This window comes from Schistosoma mansoni, chromosome 1 (genome assembly GCF_000237925.1).
Source record: "Schistosoma mansoni strain Puerto Rico chromosome 1, complete genome".
Taxonomy (NCBI): Eukaryota; Metazoa; Platyhelminthes; class Trematoda; order Strigeidida; family Schistosomatidae; genus Schistosoma; species Schistosoma mansoni.
In genome coordinates this window covers 31,614,801-31,638,315 of record NC_031495.1, presented here as the reverse complement: position 1 = coordinate 31,638,315, position 23,515 = coordinate 31,614,801, and the positions used below count along the sequence as shown (strand labels likewise).

General features: G+C 34.7%; 2 protein-coding genes across 2 annotated transcripts in view; one reads left to right on the top strand and one right to left on the bottom strand.

Moving 5' to 3' along the window:
* Positions 1–272: 272 nt before the first annotated feature.
* Smp_057020 (putative dead box ATP-dependent RNA helicase) lies at positions 273–14,122 on the top strand (the record flags this gene model as incomplete). The annotated part of the gene is made up of 9 exons (XM_018794057.1): positions 273–332; positions 369–571; positions 5,427–5,846; positions 9,030–9,286; positions 10,082–10,323; positions 10,783–10,953; positions 11,478–11,813; positions 12,818–13,161; positions 13,907–14,122. 9 exons carry the CDS (start codon positions 273–275, stop codon positions 14,013–14,015), a joined length of 2,142 nt encoding a protein of 713 aa, XP_018648507.1. The 3' UTR covers positions 14,016–14,122.
* Positions 14,123–15,352: 1,230 nt separating this feature from the next.
* Smp_152770 (hypothetical protein) overlaps positions 15,353–23,515 on the bottom strand; it is a gene marked incomplete at both ends in the record, with an annotated part of 39,615 nt that continues 31,452 nt past the window's right edge. The window contains 5 exons of the mRNA XM_018794056.1: positions 15,353–15,427; positions 16,636–16,864; positions 17,840–18,018; positions 18,257–18,530; positions 22,098–22,357. Of these exons, the coding sequence (XP_018648506.1) occupies positions 15,353–15,427; positions 16,636–16,864; positions 17,840–18,018; positions 18,257–18,530; positions 22,098–22,357 (1,017 nt within the window). The remainder of the gene's footprint in view (positions 15,428–16,635; positions 16,865–17,839; positions 18,019–18,256; positions 18,531–22,097; positions 22,358–23,515) is intronic.

Here is a 23,515-nt window from a genome sequence, read left to right as displayed (position 1 = left end):
GAGACAGTAGTTTTGATGAGTAATTTGTGATCGAAACAGTAAATTTAACTCATCGAGGAAAAATAGCACTGTCCTTTTTAAATAGCGCGTATGTAAGAAAATATTGTTATTCACGGGAAGATATTTAGAAAGTCAACTTCTAAAGTCTGTAGACAATGATAGCGAAATTGATTTACGGGAGCTTGTAGAAAGAACGTTATTTAAAAGATCTAGTTTACTTTCAGGTGACCTTGGCTCGGTTTCCAGATTTTCAAAGCATCGTTATAATCACGATGGATGATTTTATCTTAAATATTCTGGACACAAATGATCGTAAAGAAAATCGATGCGGGGTAATTTGTCGTTCAACATTCAGTCACTCTGATTAGAACGTATCAGGTCGTAAACAGTCGAACCCAATCACTTCATCTAATGCTTCTCCACATACTGAAGCTAAGGATAAACTTGTTACTCCAAAGGAGAAAAAGAAGGCAATAAGTGTTGGCCGTAAGTCTCTGCCGGAAAAAAATGCCTTGCAGTTTGGTATCCACAACAAAATGGCCGAGACTCCTATGCTACATAAAATGATGAGGTAACATGTTTGCATTATCTCATAAGTTTATCTGATATTTCTTGAGATTACTATTCAAATTCTATAAAAATGGGATAAATGTGATGATCGTTTGTATGCGCCTAAATCGATGTTACATCCGAACAGATATCGTCGACGGCGATACTTCATCTGTTAACCTGTTATTCTCAAAGACAAGTATTGCAATCCTCAGTAATAAGGATAGGTCTATTGACCTATGTTAATCCTTGCAGACTTGTTACACTGTGAAGGTCCAATCCCGTTTTAAATATATCAACAGAAGGTGCGGATATTACGTTCTGGTAGAGAATTCCAGTAATACACTACTCGATGCGAGAAACGAAACTTCAGTGAGACGGGCTGACGTATTTAGCCAGATGAGTGAATGTATTTCGCGCCAAAATCCAAGACCTGCTACCTTAGATCTGATTGCTTCGTCCATAAATCATAGTCTCGCCTATTATATCGTTTCATTTGCACGATATAGTGAGCGGGTCCATGTGTTTTCAATCCCCCGTCATAGAAATTGTAGAAAGTCCCCTCATTCACGTTTTGGATGCATCCAAGAGTCATGATCTTGAATAAGACATTCTAGCTGACTAAGTATAATATTTGGCTTAATCTCACATACTACAAAGTACAAAGCATATCATCTACGTATTTGAAGGGATTTTGAAATGGCCATATCATGCGGAGCTTTTTACCAGCCTCTAGTTATCTCTGTGCATTTATTCTTTTCACGTCTTGAAATTACTCATAGGGCTTTTGCACTTGAAATTGTGAGGGTGGTTCTTCATTAGTAATGTGCTGGTGATTATTGCCGTGTTAGGTATAGATTAGCGCAGTTCTGGAATTATTGTACCAGTCTCAACGTCTTGACCAAGTGAATAAGGTTGGAGCTCAAATCTATCAATGTCACTATTTATTGTTATCTTACCTACCTGCAAATAAAAATATTGACGTTGTAAAGTCATTGACATAGATTATAATTATTTGGGACCATAAGATCACGCTTTGCCACACTAATGTTACGGATTTCTTACAAAAGTAAGGACTAAATATCTGCAACATCGTCACAACGATTTCTTACAACAGGTCAACGATACCGGTTTGTGTGTAAAGTCTATTGTGTAACGCTCTGTATGTTATCACTAATAGATTGGAGTTGAAACAGTTGGAGTTGTGATATAAGGGACATTAGATCCTCGTACAAAGAAACCATCAACCTCGCTTCAATTATGAATGTTGCCCCAAAAGAAGTCACCCGCCAGGATGAGCCCAGGACATCTGACGGATCACTTGTCCAACTCATTTACTTTACTTACTCCTGTTACCGCTCGTGGAGGAGCATAGGCCGCACACCAGTATTCTCCATCCAACTCTGTCCTGAGCCTTCCTTTCCAGTTCTTTCCAGTTGTTATTCATCCTTTTCATATCTGCTATTTCTCGGTGTAATGTGTTCTTTGGTCTTCCTTCCGGATTCCAAGTTAGGGATTGCCTTGTAATGCACATTGGTGATTTCCTTAATGTATGTCTGATCCACTTCCAACGTCTTTTCCTAATTTCCTCTTCAGCTGGAAGCTGGTTTATCCTCTCCCATAAAACGCTGTTGCTGATAGTATCCGGCCAATGGATGTTGAGTATTTTGCGTAGACAATTGTTTATAAATACTTGTACCTTCCTGACGATGGTCGTAGTAGTTCTCCACGTTTCAGCTCCATACAGTAGGAGTGTCTTGACTTTCGTATTAAAGATTCTGACTTTGAAATTAGTTGGCAGTTGTTTTGAGTTCCATTTGTTCTCAAATTGTAGGAATGCTGTTCATGCTTTGCCAATCCGTGCCTTTACATCTGCATCAGATCCTCCTTGTTTATCAATGATGCTTCACAGGTACGTGAATGTTTCCACCTCTTCCAGAGTTCCTCCACCACGTGTGATTGGGTTGGTGTTCTCCGTGTTGTATTTGAGAATCTTGCTTTTTCCTTTGTGAATGTTGAGGCCTATTAATGCAGAGGCTGCTGCTACATTTGTTGTCTTGGTCTGTATTTGTTCGTGTGTATGAGATAGGAGGGCTAGGTCATTTGCGAAGTCCAAATCGTATAATTGATTCTGAGATATCCATTGTATTCTGTGTTTCTACTCAGATGTCGAGGTTTTCATAATCCAATCAATCACCAGAAGAAAGAGAAAGGGGGAGAGTAAACAGCCTTGTCTGACTCCGGTCTTTACTGGAAATGCATCTGTCAGCTGTCCTCCATGCACAACTTTGCACTGTAGTCCATCGTATGAGTTCTGGATAATGCTGACAACCTTCTGAGGAACTCCATAGTGTCGAAGAGGTTTCCATAATGTTTTCCTGTCCACACTGTCAAACGCCTCATAGTCAATGAAGTTGACGTATAGTGATGAGTTCTACTCAACAGATTGTTCCACGATGATCCGTAGTGTCGCAATCTGGTCTGTGCACGACCTATTTTTACGGAATCCAGCCTGTTGATCTCGAAGTTGGGCGTCTACTGCGTCTTTCATCCGGTTGAGCAGTACCCTGTTGAAAACTTTCCCTGGTACTGATAACAAACTGATACCTCTGTATTTCTCACATTTGCTCAGATCTCCTTTCTTTGGTGTCTTGATGAGGTATCCTTCTTTCCAGTCCGTTGGCACTTGCTTGTCTTCCCAAATCTTCTTGAACAGAAGGTGAAGCATGTTTGCAGTTACTTCAATGTCTGACTTCAGTGCTTCAGCTGGTATGTTGCCAGGTCATGCAGCTTTCGCGTTCTTGGTTTGTCTGATGGCCATCCTGACTTCGATCGTTGGTGGAGTGACAGGTATAGGAAGGTCAGTGTGTGCTGCTTCGATGTCCGGTGGATTCAATAGAGCTGGCCTATTCAGCAGTTCCTCGAAGTATTCTGCCCATCTTTTCCTCTGTTCTCGAATCTCTGTGATTGTCTTTCCCTCTTTGTCCTTGACTGGTCAGTTTTTTTCGAGAACAGTCTCAATTTATACGATCTTCGAGTAAATGATCCGAATGGACATGTATCTTCAAATCCTAAATCTTGTTTGATTTCTTTTACAGCACCTGTCTGTCCTCAGTTCCATCTAGCATCAGTTTTTTTAGGTTCAGTCCCACTACCAACCCACTTACTGAACCTGTGTATCCTTATGATATGCACTCAGGTCAGTTTCTGCAAGATTGTGACAGTTAGCAAAAATAACCAATCAAATGTAATGACCTTGCAGTTTCGATAGATCAATGTTCTGACTTCTATAGACAGTTTACGCACTGACCGGACGTTCCCGAAAGTGACTGTCAACTGCTTTTAGGAAATGTATCTTTTACCTAACATGTGACATGGTCCTTTCAAGGAGAATTTCTGATAGAGCATATTCTAAATTTTTCCTGTACATATGTACGAATTTTTAAAAGATTTCTAGTGGTCCAGAACAATACTTGATGATTTATTTCCACTCCCCAGCGTTACATCTGTGTTCAAACAGTGGAATTATGATATTTTGTTACTAGATATAATGGGACCAGTAGTATAGAAGTATAACATGTGGAACTATGATAGCAAAGGTTATTATTTATACCTTTATTGTACAATTAGTGAATGCTTGTGTTGTGTTTTTATATTTTCCTATTCCCAAGCTTTCGTTCGGTCTATGAATCGTCGTAAATATTATTCCAAATAGACTAATCATTTCCCTAGTATCCCAGTTTTATTTCAGTTATGACTAAGTTGTTTACATATTATAATTCCCCAATCGTTTTGCTGTGTAGTCAGACATTCTGGATATGCTTTTCGAGTCATGATTGAATAGAGTACCACAGAGAAGTAATGTGTTGTCTATCTTCGTCTTCTGATTGGACACTGGTTTAGACTGGGCTTGACGATCAGTAAGCGTTAAGGTCTTGGTCGGTGTGTCACTTGGCAAATATAAACGTCATCAGTTTTACTGGCGGCGAAACTATAATTTATGGACGAGCCAATCAGAAGCGTTTGGGGGATTTCAGGGTCACGGCGCCAGATCCAGTACCTGATGCTCACGTACGATCGGTCCACAGTAGATTATAGAGAAGACGTGACAATTAAGCGTCTACAATAGATGGGACTACTAAGAGTTCCTTTATTTGTAATTGCCGTAATCAAGTGATTTATAGACCCTACGCAGACTATCGTTATGATGTCTCTCGATGTAATATATGTTGGATGAAGAAGTATGCTAGAATAAGAACTTTCTTCGCTCGATTCAGATTGAGATTAAGGCGAATTGTAATAATTGCTGCGGATTGTAATAAAAGCGCCAATAGCATTGGCTGCAATATTCGCAGATGTTACTGAAGCTTCGGCTGTTTAGTGGTATGAGTATTGTAGAAATATATGTGTAATAAAAATGACAAGCTTACACAGCCATAGTGCACACAAACAATATTGAAGCTATGTGGTAGAGGTTGAAAGAGTATTTGCGACCTTATCATGGCTTCAGAGATCAACTATTATGGGGTCATATGGGTGAGTTCCTCTACCGTATGCATTACGACTTTAGAACCTTTGAACCTATTTCTAACCCTGACAAGTTTCTGGACCACGTAAAAGAAGTGTATCCATTTTGATTCTTTGGTTTTGTATAACATATTTTTATTCTATATTAGCTGTTTCCTGATTGGCTAGTGTTCCTCAAGATCATTTAAGACTCGTCCAAAGGTCTTCCATAAATTATAGTCTCGCCGCCTGATAACATAGGACCAGTAAAGCAACCCTCTATTTTTCCTGTTTTATCATTACTATGATTTTAAACGCTTTTTAAATCATTTGCTTAACCTCTTAATTTGACTGTGGTTTCTTCTATTTAGCCAACCTGTGAAACCCAAGATTGAACCGGTTTTTTCTTCGAAGCACTGGAAAGATATGTGTGAGTCGTTGAACATCTTCCCACATTTGATTACTTGCCTTACTAACCGTTTCAAAATGGATTATCTAACCGCTATTCAGGAAGCCGCACTTCCTCCTTTAGTTGGTGGAAGAGATGTTTTATTACGTGCCCAAACAGGATCTGGAAAAACATTAGCATATGCAGTCCCACTGTTTGATCGGTTAATTAACCTTGATCCTCCCATTGAACGTAAAGATGGACCTTTAGGGATAATAATTCTTCCTTCAAGAGAATTAGCAACACAAACCTTTGATGTCTTCAAAATTCTGTCTCAAGCTTGCGTACGTATTGTTCCAGGATTGTTGGTTGGAGGGATGAAACGGAAATCACAGAAAGCAAGGTATATTTCTCTGAATAACCTTTAATATACAGACTACATTTTACTACTTTTAGCTTTCAGTGGATCATCAAAAGTATATTGTACCTACGTGAACTAAAATAACAACGAAATGACTATCAATTTCTCTTACAAATGTCGGATATGCTCGATAACTATGTTGATAACGACGATACTATATACGATAGCCCTACCCCTTCAATCCAGCACGTTTTTCCAAAAGAAAAATCTTGTTAAGAAGATTTATTAGATGAGACCGAAGAAGACTGATTTTACATCCGAGTCAATTCGGTTATATATAAGCGATTATTGATTGCAGATTTTTATTAACTGAGTTACTATCATCGAGTATAAATCATAATGAAATAATCATTACAAGAGAAATGCATTAAAAAATCAAATGACCAAATGCAACTGAAACACTGAAAGTATAAGAATAAAAGTCATGAGGATTCTTCGTAGTTGACTGAACAAAAAGCACCCTAAATTGATATGCGATGTTAAAACTGACTTTCTTCTACATATGTTGTATTCCAGGATATAGTATTCCCGACAGTTTTGTGTTCGATGACCATATTGATCTCTGATTACTACCTTGTTGATGTATTATAATTAAGACTTCATGTTTTGTTCGAGGCTGCAGTACCACTCTTCCAGTTCTTAATGCATATTGATACAAGTAGTACTACCTCACCTTCTTCATGGCAAATCACTTCCACTTTTGTTTAGTCATCAATATTCGACTGCAGGATCTACGTCGTTGCTTTTTTAGTGACAATTCTTACTATTTAGCTATACTATCTTACGTAAATCTTACTTTTAGTCACGTGTTCATGGGTAGTAAGCTGTATTAGTTCTCAAACTTCGTTTATCTGTTGTGTTGTAACCGTTATCAGCATTTCGGTATTCTGTTGTGACACTATATTCTAAGTATTTTGTTTAGATAATTGATCAGTAAAATTCTAAGAGTAACTGGGATGGGGTCGATCCTCAATCTCAAACTGAAAATGCCTCAGAAGACAAAACCACTAACTATCGGAGTATATTACTAGGGAAATTTAATTACTATTTATAGACAAAATAATCAACCAGAATAGTATAACTTAATTACTTACCAGTTAACGAACAATTAATCAAGCGTGAAAATCAAATTAAACAGCAATCGATGACCACTCAGTTTTGTTCTTTATATTACGACGCATCAAGCAAATGGAACTATTTTGAGGGTCTCCAGCAGTTTGAGGACTAAACAACTGTTTTGGTTCTTAGTGGTATCTCAACTGATATCACTTCGTGGCAGAAACCACTTGCAACTCAAACCAAAATAGTCTTTCGATTAAGATCATTATGATGTCAAACTATTACTCATGTATTCAAATTCATGAAGCGAATATGCAGAATTCTAAGTAGTTAGGTAAAGTCTATGGTGTTTTCAACGAGCATTAATCTTAATATTCACGATTACATGATGATAAAAAGATTACATAAAGTAATCGAATATGTACAATTTTTACAAGCACTGACTACAACATAGATCGAATTTGAAATAAAACTAATTTACCATAATATATGGGGGTAAGTCCAGTCAGATCAATCATTTTCAGAATTGTTTTATGACGTGTTTTATGCTAGTGTCTATCAATGTAAGGTTTGCCAAGGAAATACGTCAACCTTGTTCAGACTCTTCTCAAAAACTACCAATCAAGTCGAAATTATGGCGAATTGTCATCGGGACTTTTAACTGGTGTTCATCAGCTTTACCCTCTTCCTCCATTTTTATTTAGTTTTGTTATAGACATTCTTTTAGAGACAAAGCTTTCATTGTCTGACTTTTCAGGAATTGATTTTATACGAGATTTGTTATCTCGTTTACCAGGTATAGGTTCGTGTATTTCGCTTCGAGCCATACTCTAAGTTTTAGAGCTAGTGATGCTAACCAGTTGCTCAAACTGTAGATGGGGCAAAATTCGAACCTGTGACTAATTGGCTAAAAGTCGAACTTCATAGCCACTGAGCCATCACTCCATAGATGAGATAGTCCTGTTTGATGAAGACATTGCGTCAACACCTAAATTGATATTAGAGAATGAAGTAGTATAGTGTGTCGACCACGTATCTTGAAAGTTTCATTAGCCCTAGTGGGTTGGTTGGTGTCTAACAAAATTTGGGCACATATTCAGAAGGCTTGGTCTTCTTTTGTCAACTTGCGTCACTTGTATAGTAGGCGAAATGTCTATCTACCAATCAATGGACAATTATACTGTTCGGCAATTCACTCTATTCTGCTCTATGTTTGTGACATGTGGTCTTTAAAAATAGATACTTGCAGATCGCTAGTATTTTATTGTACATTTCTTCGAAGAATACCCTTGTATTTTGGGACCGTTGAGTTAACAATACTAAGGTTAGACGCAGGGTACTAGGTGAGGATGGTGAACCGATTGATGAGGTACTGAATTTTTATCTATTGAAGTGGTTGGGACATGTATCACGTATGCCTAACCACTTATACCTCGACGAGCAGTGTTAGCAAGCATGAAAATATAGGGAGAAAAATAGGGATGGCCAGACCAAATCGTGGCACCAGTCCATAATATCAGTGATTGGTGGTCTGAGTTATATTGGTAGGTGCAGATTACCTAGCTAGAGTTTTCACGATTATCGTAACCAGTGGTTGGAGACGTTTGTTAACCTGGGCTGATTCAATTGGGATGGTACAGATTCATTCACTCTCTGTCTTCCCTTTGATTTATAGCTTTAAAATTTTCTCACATGTTTTATGGAGCTAATTCATTTCTTCTCGAATCGTATTGTCTATGCATGGTTTTTCGCACTATCACTGATATATTTACCGATTCTGCTACTCTGGGATTCATCTTAATAATTTCATATTGTGTGGCAACGTGAGCTGGTGCACATATGCACCAGGTTCTACTTTGTTTCTATCTGACTGGTTCAGTTTGGGCACCTGGGCGGTAGTATTCCAGCCCTTACACAAATCAAATGAGATTTGTGCGGCTCATATATATCTGGTGCCCCTTTGTACCAATATTTATGTGTTTAAATAAATAAATAAATAATTTAAAAGCTTTGTTTGACTAAAGATTGCTACTAAGGTTAATGTTGACATTATTTCTGTCTGTTATGTAAATCTCATTCTCTTTACTAATTATTCCCTTGCAACAGTCTAAGAAAGGGTATCAATATTCTAATTGGTACACCAAAGCGCATTCTTGATCATATGGGACATACGTCCACACTTGATCTTCGGAGAATACAATGGCTAGTAATAGATGAAGCTGATCGTTTGTTAGAAATGGGATTCGAACGAGATGTTAAACAGATTGTTGAAGGATTAATGCAGCAGTTCAATTGTTTTTCGACGGAAAATAAATCCATATCAAAAATTCAAACCGTTCTTTTATCAGCAACATTATCTCCGGGTACGTTTTCCTACCATCTTTCTATTTTGTCCGAAGGAAAAATAGTAGAGTAACTGAACGAAAGAGGTCATAGCAAGGTATGCATAAGATAATACATTAATTGTCAGTTGTAAAAGTAGAAATAATGATTATGGAACAAAAACAGATAAATCTATTTTTAAAGCACTTTTCATAGCTCTTATTATGTTGACCTGGCAGAAAAGTAAGTTACAATTCAACTCTTTTGTGTTTCGATCCCGAGTCTCTACGTCTCCTGCTGGCTCAACAAAACCATCATCCACTTCACTAAATCATGTGAACTTTCTGTCTGTGACGAAGCAAGAGTTGGATGGATTGTTTACAGAGTGTTAAAACTGTTAGAAAGTTTCGTAAAACCTGTATCAACTCTATCGTATCTACTGTTACAAGATTACCTAATTTATAGGCAAAAACTTCCATTAAATTTGTTTATATCGTATCATATCTCGGTATCATATATATGGTGTTTCCAAAGAATACAAATAAATAACCACTTAATAATCGTAGCTAGTGAATACTGGGTTTCTCTCTCTGGGATTCCTTGTTGTATACTATCACTATGATGTAATAATTCATTTAAAGAAATACCTTGTTCATCAGAAATATCCAAATATTCTGATAATAGCTTTAATGCGTGCTTTTTATTAATATCTTGTTCATATTAATACCAACCGAAAGTCCTACTAAAGTTCTGGCTATAAATTTATTAATTGCAGTTACTTTTCTTCACAAGTATCTGTTGACTTACTACTGTCTCTTTTTTTCATCCAACCAAAGGAGTGGAAGCTCTTGCTGGTATAACTTTGAAGAATCCTGTGCGTTGCGTGGTTGGCGAAAGTGAAACAAACATTCCTAATACACAACTTTCTATGACGAAAGCCTCTGAAGTAGAGTTAAATACACAAGTAAATAATGTTGCTGAATTTGCTCTTCCTGCAGGGTTGAAACATTTTGCACTAATTGTTCCTTGGAAACTGAGGCTTGTCTCATTGGCAGCTTTCTTATTACTTAAATGTAAAGTAAGTGATTCGCCACGCTCCTTTATTCGGTGAAAATTACTCGTTAATTTTACTCTGTTATATAACTCATTAACCTCAGTTTAACATACTTCAACTGTCAATGAAATGGCAATGAACTTGTCATCTGTTAATATGAGTAAGGTTATCTCGTTAAGCTTACCACTAGAAATTAAGTCACTCAGTTTATTTAGTTGATGAGTGAAGATCACCCGTAAAACTTAAGTTGTCCTTGCCTTCGAAGGAATCAAACTAGACAGATCTTCCTAGCGAATTTTCGAATGGTCATAGGAAATACCTAAATGTTAATGTCAATTTAGTAACACCCAATACATTACTAATCAATGCGATTCTATAATTATTTGATTTGACCATACTTGTGTAGTTATATAAATTGATGTGCCTACATGTGATCTTGAAATTTGTGCCGTATTCTTTGATGATTTTTATTTCTTTTTCCAGTATCATGAAAATGGAGGAAAGCTAATCGTTTTTATGGCAACTCAGGATTGTGTGGATTTTCATTATCACTTATTCAAATCAGTATTATGCGATGAATCTGAGGAGCTTATTTCTAATATACCTGTTATGAATCTGTCGATTTACCGGCTTCATGGAAGCATGGAACATAAAGTAAGAATCATGTAAACTTTTTAAACGTCTTCACAGGTTATGTAGTCTTTAGTGACCATTTGTTAAAATCATTTTCACTGTATTGGCTATTAAGTATTCGTATTCAAGAGATTTTGTATAGGTCAAAGAAATAAAAATAACAGTTAATCTTACACGACTTAGTAACCGTTCAGTATACGGCGACTTACATAAGCAAGTAAACAAAAAAAATGATTGCATAAAGTGACACCAATATGAGTTCATAAAAAAGGGGGATGTAAAACAAATGAGAAAACTAAAATAAAAGTTACAATCCACTTCGTCTTCTAAGTTTTTAAAAAGGTATGCTCTAAGAAAAATTGGCATTACAATTATTGTCTTTAAAAACCCAATGCTATGAAGGGATATATCGATCGAATCTCCTATTGATAAGTATTTGTCAGTTACTCTGACTACGAAGAGTGGTATTTATCATAATTCTGTACTCAATATTTTTTGCTTACAATTTATATACCTATCGTCTTAATTTGACGTTATATTTTAAGGAACGTGAATCAGCTTTCAGTAGCTTCTCATCTAGTCAAGCTGGTGTTCTAATCACTACAGACGTTGCAAGTCGAGGTTTGGATTTGGCATCAGTTGCTTGGGTTGTACAATACCATGTAACGGGAGGTCCTGTCGACTATGTACATCGTGTTGGGCGCACTGCACGAGCTGGTGGTCATGGTAAAGCATTACTTTTCCTAGAACCTGAAGAAACTGAATTTATGAACCTTTTAAAATCGAAAGTTGGAATTGAAATGAAAGAAATAAGTTTACCTGATCTACTACAGACCGTTCTTTTTCATTTACAGAATACTAAACATCCTGGGAAGCAAAGGGTATGTCTTCACATCTATTTTGGGTTTATTTATGTATTAAAGTAAACTGCTTTTATGACTCTGATGTAGTGGGCCAATCAAATACCGGCTAAATAGTAAGCGAATTCTACTGGTCAATGTTTAGCTCCCTTTTCCAAGGGACAAGACGCCCGCCATTGATTAAACGTGTCTTAGATTACTAAGGGACATATTTATATTCGGTTTAATCAATAAAACGAGTCTTCTAGTTAACATTCTGTCTGACTTATTTTCTTAATTTAAATTTATAAACGCCACCGAAATCAGCGATGTTATTAAAATCCAGTAATATTGTGGTGTGTGTTATGTATATCGACATAAGTGGTATATAACTCTAGTCAGGAATAGAATGTCTGGCAGCAGAAGGTTGAGAAGATCGAGGAGGGGAGAATGGGAACAGAAAGCATTTGGTATGGAAATGCAGGGACAATGAAGTCTGAAACAAATAACGAACACTTTGCAAATGAAGTATTGGAGTATAGCTTTTCTATTTTATCGTGTCACTCTGTAATTATGTGCTAAATATAATCGGTTGTCCTCACCTGTGTTCACCTTCACTACAAGATTATTGTGGCCAGTGTATTCATTAGATGCCATAAAAATGCCACTGAATTTCTCCTTTCAGAAGAAACTCATTTGGACATAAGTTATCACAATGTTAATAAACATATAAAGTAATATTTCACATTTAATAATGTTGTTAGAAAATAGGCCTTTAAAACCAACTGAAGTAGTTTGTACGAGATATTAAGAAGTTTAACTTTGTAAGCATAAAACTATCGAAACCTGGTCTTCTTACACAGAAGTTCAATCAAAATATTTCCATGCCAAAAAATTGATTTTATGTCATATCTTTCCATTTTGATATTTTATTGTTTAGTTAGATTAGTATATATTATTTGTTATCACAGATTTTATTTCTTAAAGTAACTTTTATTGAACGATGACAGTAAACTACCTCTTAATCCTACTTTTATTTTATTTAGCCAAATGATTGTACAACAGTTGAAGAGGGAACTAGTCAACTGTTTCATTTGTTTCTTCATGCTGTGGACAGTGATGACACTTTGATATCACTTTCAGAATTGGCCTATATATCATTTCTACGTTCTTATGCAAGTTTTTCGGGTGACTTACGACCCATATTCGCTTTCAAACGTCTTCACTTAGGGCATGTTGCTAGAGCATTCTGTCTGCAAAAGAAACCATCTGATGTTGCTTCTCGTGTTAGAGGTCGTCTTGTTAAGACTGATAAGCAGAAAAATTCCACAGGAAAAAAACGGGGGTTTGATAGCTCGAACGGAGATGATATAGCACCACAAAAACCAAAGTAAGTTCAAGTAAACATAAACTGTTGTAATCCTTCACATAACAATGCATTGACCGAACACTTATTCTACGATTGGTACTTTCGTAGCACTCCAGTCAAGAGCCTTTCGAGACTCACTCCAACTACGCCTTGACGGTTACGTAAGACCGTGCTCAACTCAAATGAAAAGGCTGATCTTTTTAAAAATACTTTTATTGCCTCGAAAAATTATGCATGTTTGTATATAGCTGAAGTCATTACTTCAAATTAATATTAAACATCAACGTTGCAGGGGATTTTAGAGATTCAGTTGATATTTATATCTGAATTGTGCTATTATCTGGAGTAGAAAAATTTGTACTCATCATTTAGAGATGGTTTTAGTTGTATGTATTTGACTAATGAATATTCTTTTGCTGGTATACATAAATCAACAGATTACCGTTTGAAGTGTATTCATGTTTTAATGAGAAAGTAGCGTACGGAAATGTGTTATGCCGGACAGCGTGAAAGTGCGTTAAGACATAATTTCTGACTACATCACGACAACATTAAAATCTAAATATTTTGTATAGAAAACCTCTAATTATAAGCTTTATAATACATGTTCGCATTGCGTTATAAAATCTCCATGGGCTTAGGTATATTCTACGTGAAATTAGTGTTTCTTTTTGTACAATACTTCATTTAAACTGGTTTCATCTGCATGAGTAATCAAAAATCTCTTCATATTTTTACTTCACTTTCAAAAATAATAACAAAACAGGTATTCATCTGCCTTATCATTTGATAAACCCCAGAAGAAACAAACTATGAACCGCACAAAACCGTCTGATTTGGCCAAACGTAATATGCTTGCAGAATATGGTTTATGACTTAATCTATATACCATTTGTACATTTTACATACTTCCCATGTGTATAAAAGCAATCTGTGAATATTCATTTTTATGTACAGATATATTCTACATATAAACTGATAATTGTTATTACTACTTTTTCTTACAAGATCTACCAGCTTTTTCTAACGTGTTCGAGTTTTGTATAAAATTAAGTGTTACTAAAACATCCTTAACTAGGTTTACGCCTACTTTAACAATAAATACTGACTTCTTGCGACCTCCTACACATATAATAATTATGTTTTCGGGGTAAAATTACAGTTTAACACTATTGATCGAAATGGAAACCAGATGACTGAGAAGTCTGCAGCCAAATAATATACGAAATATTAAATAAAGCGGCAAACGCAGTTTGATAAAGGGAGATATTATTCATTAAGTGGTTGATTAGGAATGCTGAAAAAACTATTATCATTTCGAATATACATTTATATTCCAGATAGTTTATTGGAAATAGACAATTCTCTGAAAAGGATTTACCTTTTAAGCAACTAACTCTGACATCAGAAAACGATCAAATACTGTACTTACGTTTACTGCCACTTGTATTCAACATTATGTTTACAACTACTTTAAAGTGAATATCAATTTTCCAGGGCTTTTTGTATTGGAAATAACCTTCATGTGATTCCTTGATTTCTGTCAAGGTTATCTGAAGGTAAATTTGCTTGACCAAATAATTGGTTACCTATAATAAACATCTTAATGTTCCGCACAATAATTTATGTTCACACGGAGAATAGGTAGGTTTAAACATGCCTGACCATCAGACATTTTGAAAGATGCCATAATTTCTTATTTATGCATAATTGTTTATCTTCATGTCTCTTTCCTAAGATTCAACTCATTAAATGATATTCAGGCGAACTTCATAATCTAATAGTGTTGCTTAAATGATGTTGATGTATATTTGAAAAAAAATGTCATTTTAGTGTTGGAAATTAATCTGTTTAAACATTTAACGCTACATATTGGATTATTTTCTATCGCATTATTTAATCGAGAAAACTAGTGTTTAGCATGTCTACTTGACTCTTAAGTGATTATCATACTGACGCTGAAAAAATAACGACATCGTAAACAAAAGGATGATTTATTTTTACTTCGTTTAAATCCACTCTTGAAATAAATGTGAATAAGTTAACAGTTTACTTGGAGTTTAGACAAAATTCTATCAAACAAGAATCTTTCACCGGCCATAAGAAAAAAACCGATGTTAATAATCTTCTTGGTTACGTTTTCCAAATCAAAGTATTTTGAAAAAATATCACGATCCTAATAAAATCACTTCATGAAAATATTTGTAAACGATTAAAATTTTGATATAGATCTTTCTAAATTCCCTTTATTTTTCAGTCTCTGCATGAATTGTGCATCGGATAGTCTCTGTAAAAAAAACAGTTTTACAACTTGTACATTTTATTCATCAGTTTAAGCTTGTGGAGATTGTCGAGTTTTGATTTAGATCACGAATTGACTAATGTTAGACCACTATTGAAAACCTGGAAGCACGGGACGGCCGTTTCGTTCCAATACAGGGCTCTTCAGCAGTCAGTCAGATATCTATCATAATTATCATACTTAGCTACTGCTGCATGTATTTAACTTCTCAGTAACAACTAGAGTCACGGAAAATTCCATCCCAATGGTTTAATTGTACCATACTAGCTATGACTCCTGATAAACCATAGGATAAACTTTGTCAGGTACCTTCTATGCTGAGGTATCACGACTTGGGATATAGTTTCAACAGGTGTTCAGAAATTCACCGACAGTTATTAGTACTATTTCAATCATGTAGCATTTTATTAGTAAGTAGTATATAATTTAATGCATTAACTGGTGTTGTGATTATCTATTAAAGCTGCTTTAAAATGATATTGTCTTTTACTTACTGCTCATGATAAATCCTGTCATTTGATCTATATTGACTGAATTTCATTATCAGTAAATATAATTCAGTTACCAGGTTAATCATTCTGTACTGCAAATGGTATTAAATGTTTCACAACAGTCAATGGGAATATCTCTTTCTGAGTTTCATGCTTGTTGACATATATCAATGAAGTTCATCTTCAGCTTCAAGGGGAATGGCTCATACTGTGGTAGTTTGTAACCGTCTAGTAGTTCTGTTCGAACTTTGGGTCAAATTTTTAAATTCACTTGATTTTCGTGGTTTGTTTTAACATGAACCATTGACAATCTACTACTTATTTTAAATTAGATCAAAGAGAAACTATTGGTACATAATCCGTTTACTAAATTAAGGTAGACTAACTTAATCAGCGATTACTTATAGTGGAGTGATGAGCGAATTTCTTGGCTTTCAACGGTTTAGTAGAAGACCGAAAATGAACACACAATTCAGTTGATGGAGCTGTGTTTTATCATTATCACACCAAAAATGTAGATTGAAGACCGACTACACGAACCTGTATATGACGTCATAACCATCTACAGATTCATACATTAATGTCAATTACGATTTTTGCATTAGATTTTGCCTTTTCATTAAAAATTAGCTAGCGAAATATATATTTTATGCTCATGATGCTGCAATTGAAAGTTAACTACCTAAATAAAAATTGACTTACACAAAATGGTTGTTGTTCGCTTTCTTGATCTGATTGCTTTACCGGTACAAGTGGTCGACGTAAAAGCAGCCGACGTAACGCCATATTTTCTTCTCTCAATCGTTGAATCCGTGCTTTTAGTTCAGTAATTATTCGAATTGGTTGTTGACTGACCAAATTATTGGTACCATTTTTATTGTGATTTAGTGAATTCAATAATTGATGAATAGGTGAAAGATCTTTATGCTTTCTAAATATATCATGCAGAATGAATGTGAAGACAGAATATGTTAAATTGAATTACATGTTTCCACTGTATAGATATTTTGCTCATCTTAATGTGTATTTCAGATGTCTACTCATACATGATGGGGACGTTTTTTCAATATTCCCCCATCAGATTTACTAAACTTAATCACTAACATATGGCCTTACAGTTAAAATTGTTTCTGTAGCATAGTTGTCTATTAAGACTTTTGTTTAGAAAGTTATAAGTTGTAGCATTATTCGTTCAAGTCGGAAATTTTGATTAATCAAGTAACGTCGTAGATGGTCATTATAAGTCATTCAAAAATTTAGACGATTGGTTGATATAGTTGGAAAAAGTGTAACTCATACTTAGCCAATACGTACGCCATCGCCTTATGCTTGCTATTATGAAATTTGGTTCTTAAAAGCCTTATAATGGCAGCACTGAGACATCCTATCAGACATTTGGGATGGCTCATATTAGGAGGTATGAATATCTTTTTTTGAGGCTCACAATACCGTAATCTCTGGTTTTGGTCAGATGTCATGACCCAGAATTTCTAAGAGTGGGATAGCTGTATTTATTCTCTATCCTTGATCTCATTCCATAAATTTCATTATTCCATCTCATCTGTTCTTTTTTAAAATCAAAATTCCTCTTCATTCCATCTTAATGGATATTATTATTTCTAATTCTTTGATGCTGAGCTTGTTGATTTATTGTCTCGCTGTATTGAAGTATGGTATGACATCGTAAACCGTAACGAATTCATCCCAAATACCACATCCATAAATTATTGAAATTGATGTTTCCTGTTAACATAGTTAAGTAAACGAATACTACAACAAATCTTTTCATATTAGATGTAGGAATTTCGTTCCAGACACTTGTACAAATAATAGAACTATGTACATTGTTCTAATTCATGTTGTTGCCCGAATGTCACCATATATATTGATGATAAAGGAAAATTACCTATCATTTACTTCATTATCTGGTTTATTTCTTTCGATTGTTGATTTTCTGATTTCTTGTTGTAATTGTTGTATTTCATTTTTCAAAGATTCAATCTCATCATCTTTCAGCTTCAATTGTTCAATTAATTTTTTCCTTATTGCTTCATCTTCTAACTCTTCAATTCGGTTGCGATAGTGCTAATTCAAATAAACGAGATAATATTTCACTAATTTTATTTTGGTTATAATATGTAATAATAATGACTTTAAGAGCAGGTTGATTAGCGTTTATAGGATATTTTGGGTGAACGAGACTTAATGATGTGGTGAAACCAGGAGATTAGGTGGTAAGCTAAAAAAATTTGAAAAATAAAGAATTCCTGAAACAATTATAGAAGCAATAAGTAATTGAAACCAAAATAAAAAGTTATCTTACCTTTAACGTCATTTTATGTTCATCTTGTTCAGTTTCAGCTTGTTCTTGAATACGTTTAACCGCACTATGAGCACTATCTAATTCACTTCTAATTTGTGTTAATATTACATCTTTACGTCGTTGTAATTGTGCTAAAATATCCATTGAATTCTTTCTCAAACTATTCGTTAACTCATCTACATATTTTATGAGTGATTCCATTACACCTTCTATGGAAATATCATTGATTATCCATTTCTTTGTTATATTTGGTACTTCAATTTCTTTGTTTAACCTTTCAAAAAACAAATTGTAGTAAGATATAACTTTGGAGAACAAGTAAACTTTTTATTTATTTTGTTGGCCAAACTAATTCCCAAAATTTTATAAAACGAAAACATTTATGAGGAAGCCTTAGATTTCATGCTAGTTGTCATCCATCAACTAAAAGCAAGTAGTGGTCCTGGCAGGATCTTAGCTTAGTTCCTCAGTTAAAGATAACAGAATTTAATTTAAGAAAAACATGAGGTAGATTACTTCTCAGTATTCATCAATCTGTATACATTTATCGAATGTATATGACTTGAGTATTTAATTTTCTTTAAAGATTTTGAGATCAGATATATGAAAAATAAAGCTATCAAACCTATCATGGATAAACAGATATTGATAGTAACTATCAGCAAAATCCAGAACGCGCGTTTCGTCCCATCTGCGACTCATCAGCTGAGCGTGGCCTGCTGTCTGGAGTCAGTAGCTAAGTGAGTAACGAGATAGCGTTCGACATAAACGGTACTAGGTTCCAGTTCCTTGGTGAACATCAACTCGGATGCAGGTAAATCCAGCTAACGAGTCCCAAATAGAACGAAACGCAAGTATTGGGTTTCACTGCTAGTCACTATGTATCTCTGCTCACAGTACTTATGACTTGAGACAGTATCGAGGCAATCCGTGCAGGATGCAGATATGCCAATAAGAGACTAATCAATTGCATTCTGAAACATTAATCAATACAAGATGAACTATCATAGATAAACTAACATTTTCATTGTGTATTCAGAACAATTTGCCAGGGCAAAAATTAAAAAAATGATTGTAGTTTAAATTGGTATTGATGTCTTTATTTGAAGCTGTTTGTTTTTTCTTTACCAATTTATACTACTTATTAATATTCAATAGCTTATAATAAGTTTTCGTGATATCCTAGTGAGCAGAAAATTGTATTTATGACGTTTAGTAACCTAATGTAAGTCACTTTTCAGAGCAAGCAAATAGCCGAAATAAAATTAACACAAGTTTAAATAATACAGAGGCAACAATGTAGAATATTTTTATTACAATCAAAATCATAATAGGTCTGAATCTGTCATTGTCATGTTATTTTGGTCACGGTGATTCTGTAAGATATACTGCGGTATTTATTTGTGTGGATGAAGGTGGGTATTAAACATGTATAAATTCGTAATATGAAGCAGTGCGTCTAAACAGATTGTTTGGAAAGTGAATTGGGCTAAATATGGTTGTTTAAATAAGATCCAGGTTGGATGAATAGTCAGGCCCTCTTTCCTATTGAGGGTAGAGGAACTCACCTCTCTCCTCTCTTTATAGTTGGAAAAACCTTTCTGAATTATTTTGATACTTTTTAGCTATCCATTTGGCTATTATCACAGCTTAAATCATGAGTCGATCTAATCCAGACCTACATTGAAAACCTAGAAGCACTGGACGGCCGTTTCGTCCTTGGATGGAACTCTTCAGAAGTGCTCATCCACGATCCGACAGATAGGACTTAAACCTGGGACATTCTATCTGGCGCGCGAACACTTTACCTCTATTAGTTATTGTTGAGTATACCATGTACTCCTATCTCTGGGATAACTTGTAGATTTTCCAATTCTACAGGATTATTAGGTATTTCTGTGTGACGTAAGTATTCCTTGGCATGAGTCTAGATTTCCCTAGAGGACTCCGTAATGTAGAACGTATCACAATCGACAAAACCTAATCTGTAGACACACTTTTTGGCGTACGTAAACGGGATCATTTTTTATTCTAACTAAAGAGTTGGTCGTGTAATGGAAAGCTCTAATTTTGTATGTTTCCAAGATCCATTGTACCTTGCTGGTAGGGTAAAATCACAGGACCAATACAGAATCTTTCACTAGAATCGGTATTTATAGAATTATACTTTTGTTGCAATATGTTTGTTATAATATTCTTAGGAAAATGAATAAATGGTAGTTTGTTTATTTTATCATCTTTTTCTTTAAGTTTATCTACTTTGGAAGTAAAAATCTTGATTGCTCTTCTGAAAAGACTCAGGGCTAGCAAAATATTTGTGTTAGATGGATATGCGAAGTTAAAGTCGGCATGTCGATTTGAATGTGTCGGTTTCTGGTATGGGGTTAAATTTCGACTTCCATCAAAATTCATTTCAACTAGACAGTCTAAAAAATGGTAATTTACTATGTTATTCTTTCTTTTAGAAAGAGAATTTGATGTTTCCTGAGAAAGTGTTTTTTCGTTTGGAGGGATTTCTGAGGTGACTTTTTTAATAACGAGAAATGTTTCATCTACATAATTGAACCGGATGCGTGGTCTGATGATATTGGTAAAAATGAGCGACTGCATACGGGGCATAAATAAATTAACAACTATCGGAGATACTGGAGATCCCATGGCTACTCTATTCGTTTGTTTACATAATATCCCTTTGAAAGTGAATGGTGTTGAATTGAAAAATAGATTGAGGGATTTCAGGGTTAACTAATGCTCAGTGAACATCTGCTGGATAGGGTACTATCACTTTCTGTTAAACGAATAAAGAAGTCCAGATATTTGGCTAACAAAATGCTAGTGCATAAAGATACAATATCATAGCTTACTGTGGTTTCCTACCTTCGACTATTTACCTACTCTGAAGAAGTGACTTACATTAAGTCGCGAAACGTCAAAAATATAATTTCCTACTTATTAGGATACCGCAAAAATCAATTTATCATTAACTTTCTATCCAATGCTCAATTTATTTGGAACTGTCATGCCCAACCTTGGGATTAATACGTTCAACAGCTTATTGCATTACCAACAATTTCGGAACTTGTAATGCACAATACGTAACTACATTGATGTACTGTGAAGGACAAACAGTTGAATATGTATTTGTTGTTCTGATACATTTTCCAACTTTTTGCAGTATTCTCTTCCTCTGTTTGTTGTCAAATCTATAATATGTACGTTATCTGTTGAAATGTTCTTCTTTTCAGGACAACTTGTCTATTTTTAATGCATAGCAACCACTTCAATCTTCGCTAACAACTAGTATCTGTTTGACATGACTGTGTATTGTAGTTTAGCTTACGGTATGCGTTGTAATTTGACTCTTGTGAAAGTAATCGAAATAGAAACTTCCTAAGTGATGGTGAATTCGATACGTTGATATCTCAAGACTTGGGGTTTGTAAAGTATGCCGCTTATATTGAGTTATCTTAATTGTATCGAGTTCTTAAAAACCTCATCTATTGATTTCAGGATTTTATGCTCAGCATGGTCTTCGAATTGGAACCATCCAAGAGATTCTATAGAAAACGTTTATGAAGTGATAGACAATCAACATCTCTGAAGAACTGATAATTAAGGAATTTTTGTTCTGTAATATTTACGCTTGATTTCTTGTATAACTTAAAACGTGAAACAAAAATAATCTGAAATCAGTGTGCGTGTTGTCAAACTTTCAGGCTTCATTCTAAGTAACAGGGTTTTTCCAAATTCACTGGTTATGTAAGATTATTCACAAAGTTTAAAGAGTCTGGGATTTTCCATAGTCTGATGTCAAATATCATTAAAACAAAACTCAACTTACTTTTCTTGTGCATCTGAATCCAAAGGAAAATCGGGGAAATTGTATAAATTTTGTACATTCCATTCAATGATATGATAAATATCACTGATTAAATTTCCAATTTTCGAAGCAATCTGTGTTGACGAAGAGATTAGGTCTTCCAATATTTTATCTTTTTCTACTTGGTTTTTTTCATGTACTTGTTTTTGTACAGTTACATTTTCACTTTCTACAGCCTGTTTAATTTCTCGAGAATGTTGCAATTCCATATTGGATAATTTCTAAAAAGAAAAGTAAATATACGTAGAAGAAAAGGAATAATGAAAAGATAATAACGTATGCTAAACGTCAAATTTAAAATAATTCATGTCTCACTTCGGCCTTCTATCTCATAAATTAAAGATTGGAATGTGGTTAGTAAGTCATTGATAAAGCTCAATCTTCTTTAGTATTTATCATGATGTCTGACTGATGTATTTTCATTTAAAACTGCTTAGGGTTAATTTTCAATGCAAATTGTACTCACACATGAATAATGGATTGAGTCGCTAAAGTTTGGATAATTGTGTTTTATTGATATCCTCGATTTCATTTTTGTTTACATTGACACAAAGAAACTCGTTAACAGAATTAAATATATAGCTTAATATGATCGATAGATTCAATGTGTTGGAAGATCTTTTAAATTATAAAAATAGACTCATTCAAAATTTCTTGTATTAAACTTCATTGTTACTAATCGAACTCCTAAAATACTATGAACACTAACTTTAAGATAATAGTCATAAGACTAGCCTATCACATAATTAATCAGCGTTATATTACACAAGAGATTCTGTTATCACTTCATGTTGCTAGAGCACTCATTAGAATATATTCGGATCATGTAGTTTTGATATTCACTACATTTAACTGTGCAGTCAAATGTAAAACCAATTACATAATGACACAAAACTTTTATATTTTGACTTATGATGGGATATTGAAACTCCATTTAGACTGGGGTACATTTAATTTTTCTAGGAAGTCTCCTGCTAAATTTGATTTTAAAAAAATCAATCGGTAGTCGTTAAAATCCCTTTAATTATCAAATCTGATTTCAACTATATAAAATCTGATATGATCAAATTATTAAGTGAATATACTGTAGAAGTTGGTTTCCAAAGATCTGGTTGGGGAACGAAGTATCATGACTGACTGGATAATTCTATTGGATGACAAATCAGAAAAAAATTAGAAAATTTTCCATCTTTATTTCTATGGTCTTAACAAAAATAATTTATCAGAAGGGGGGTTTTGTGGAGATTTTTAGTAGTTTTATGGTTGAAATCATGAGTCGATTGAAGCTAGACCACCATGGAAAACCTGGGAGCACTGGACGGAGTCCCACAATAGAACGAAACGGACGTCCAGTGCTTCCAGATTTTCCATGGTGGTCT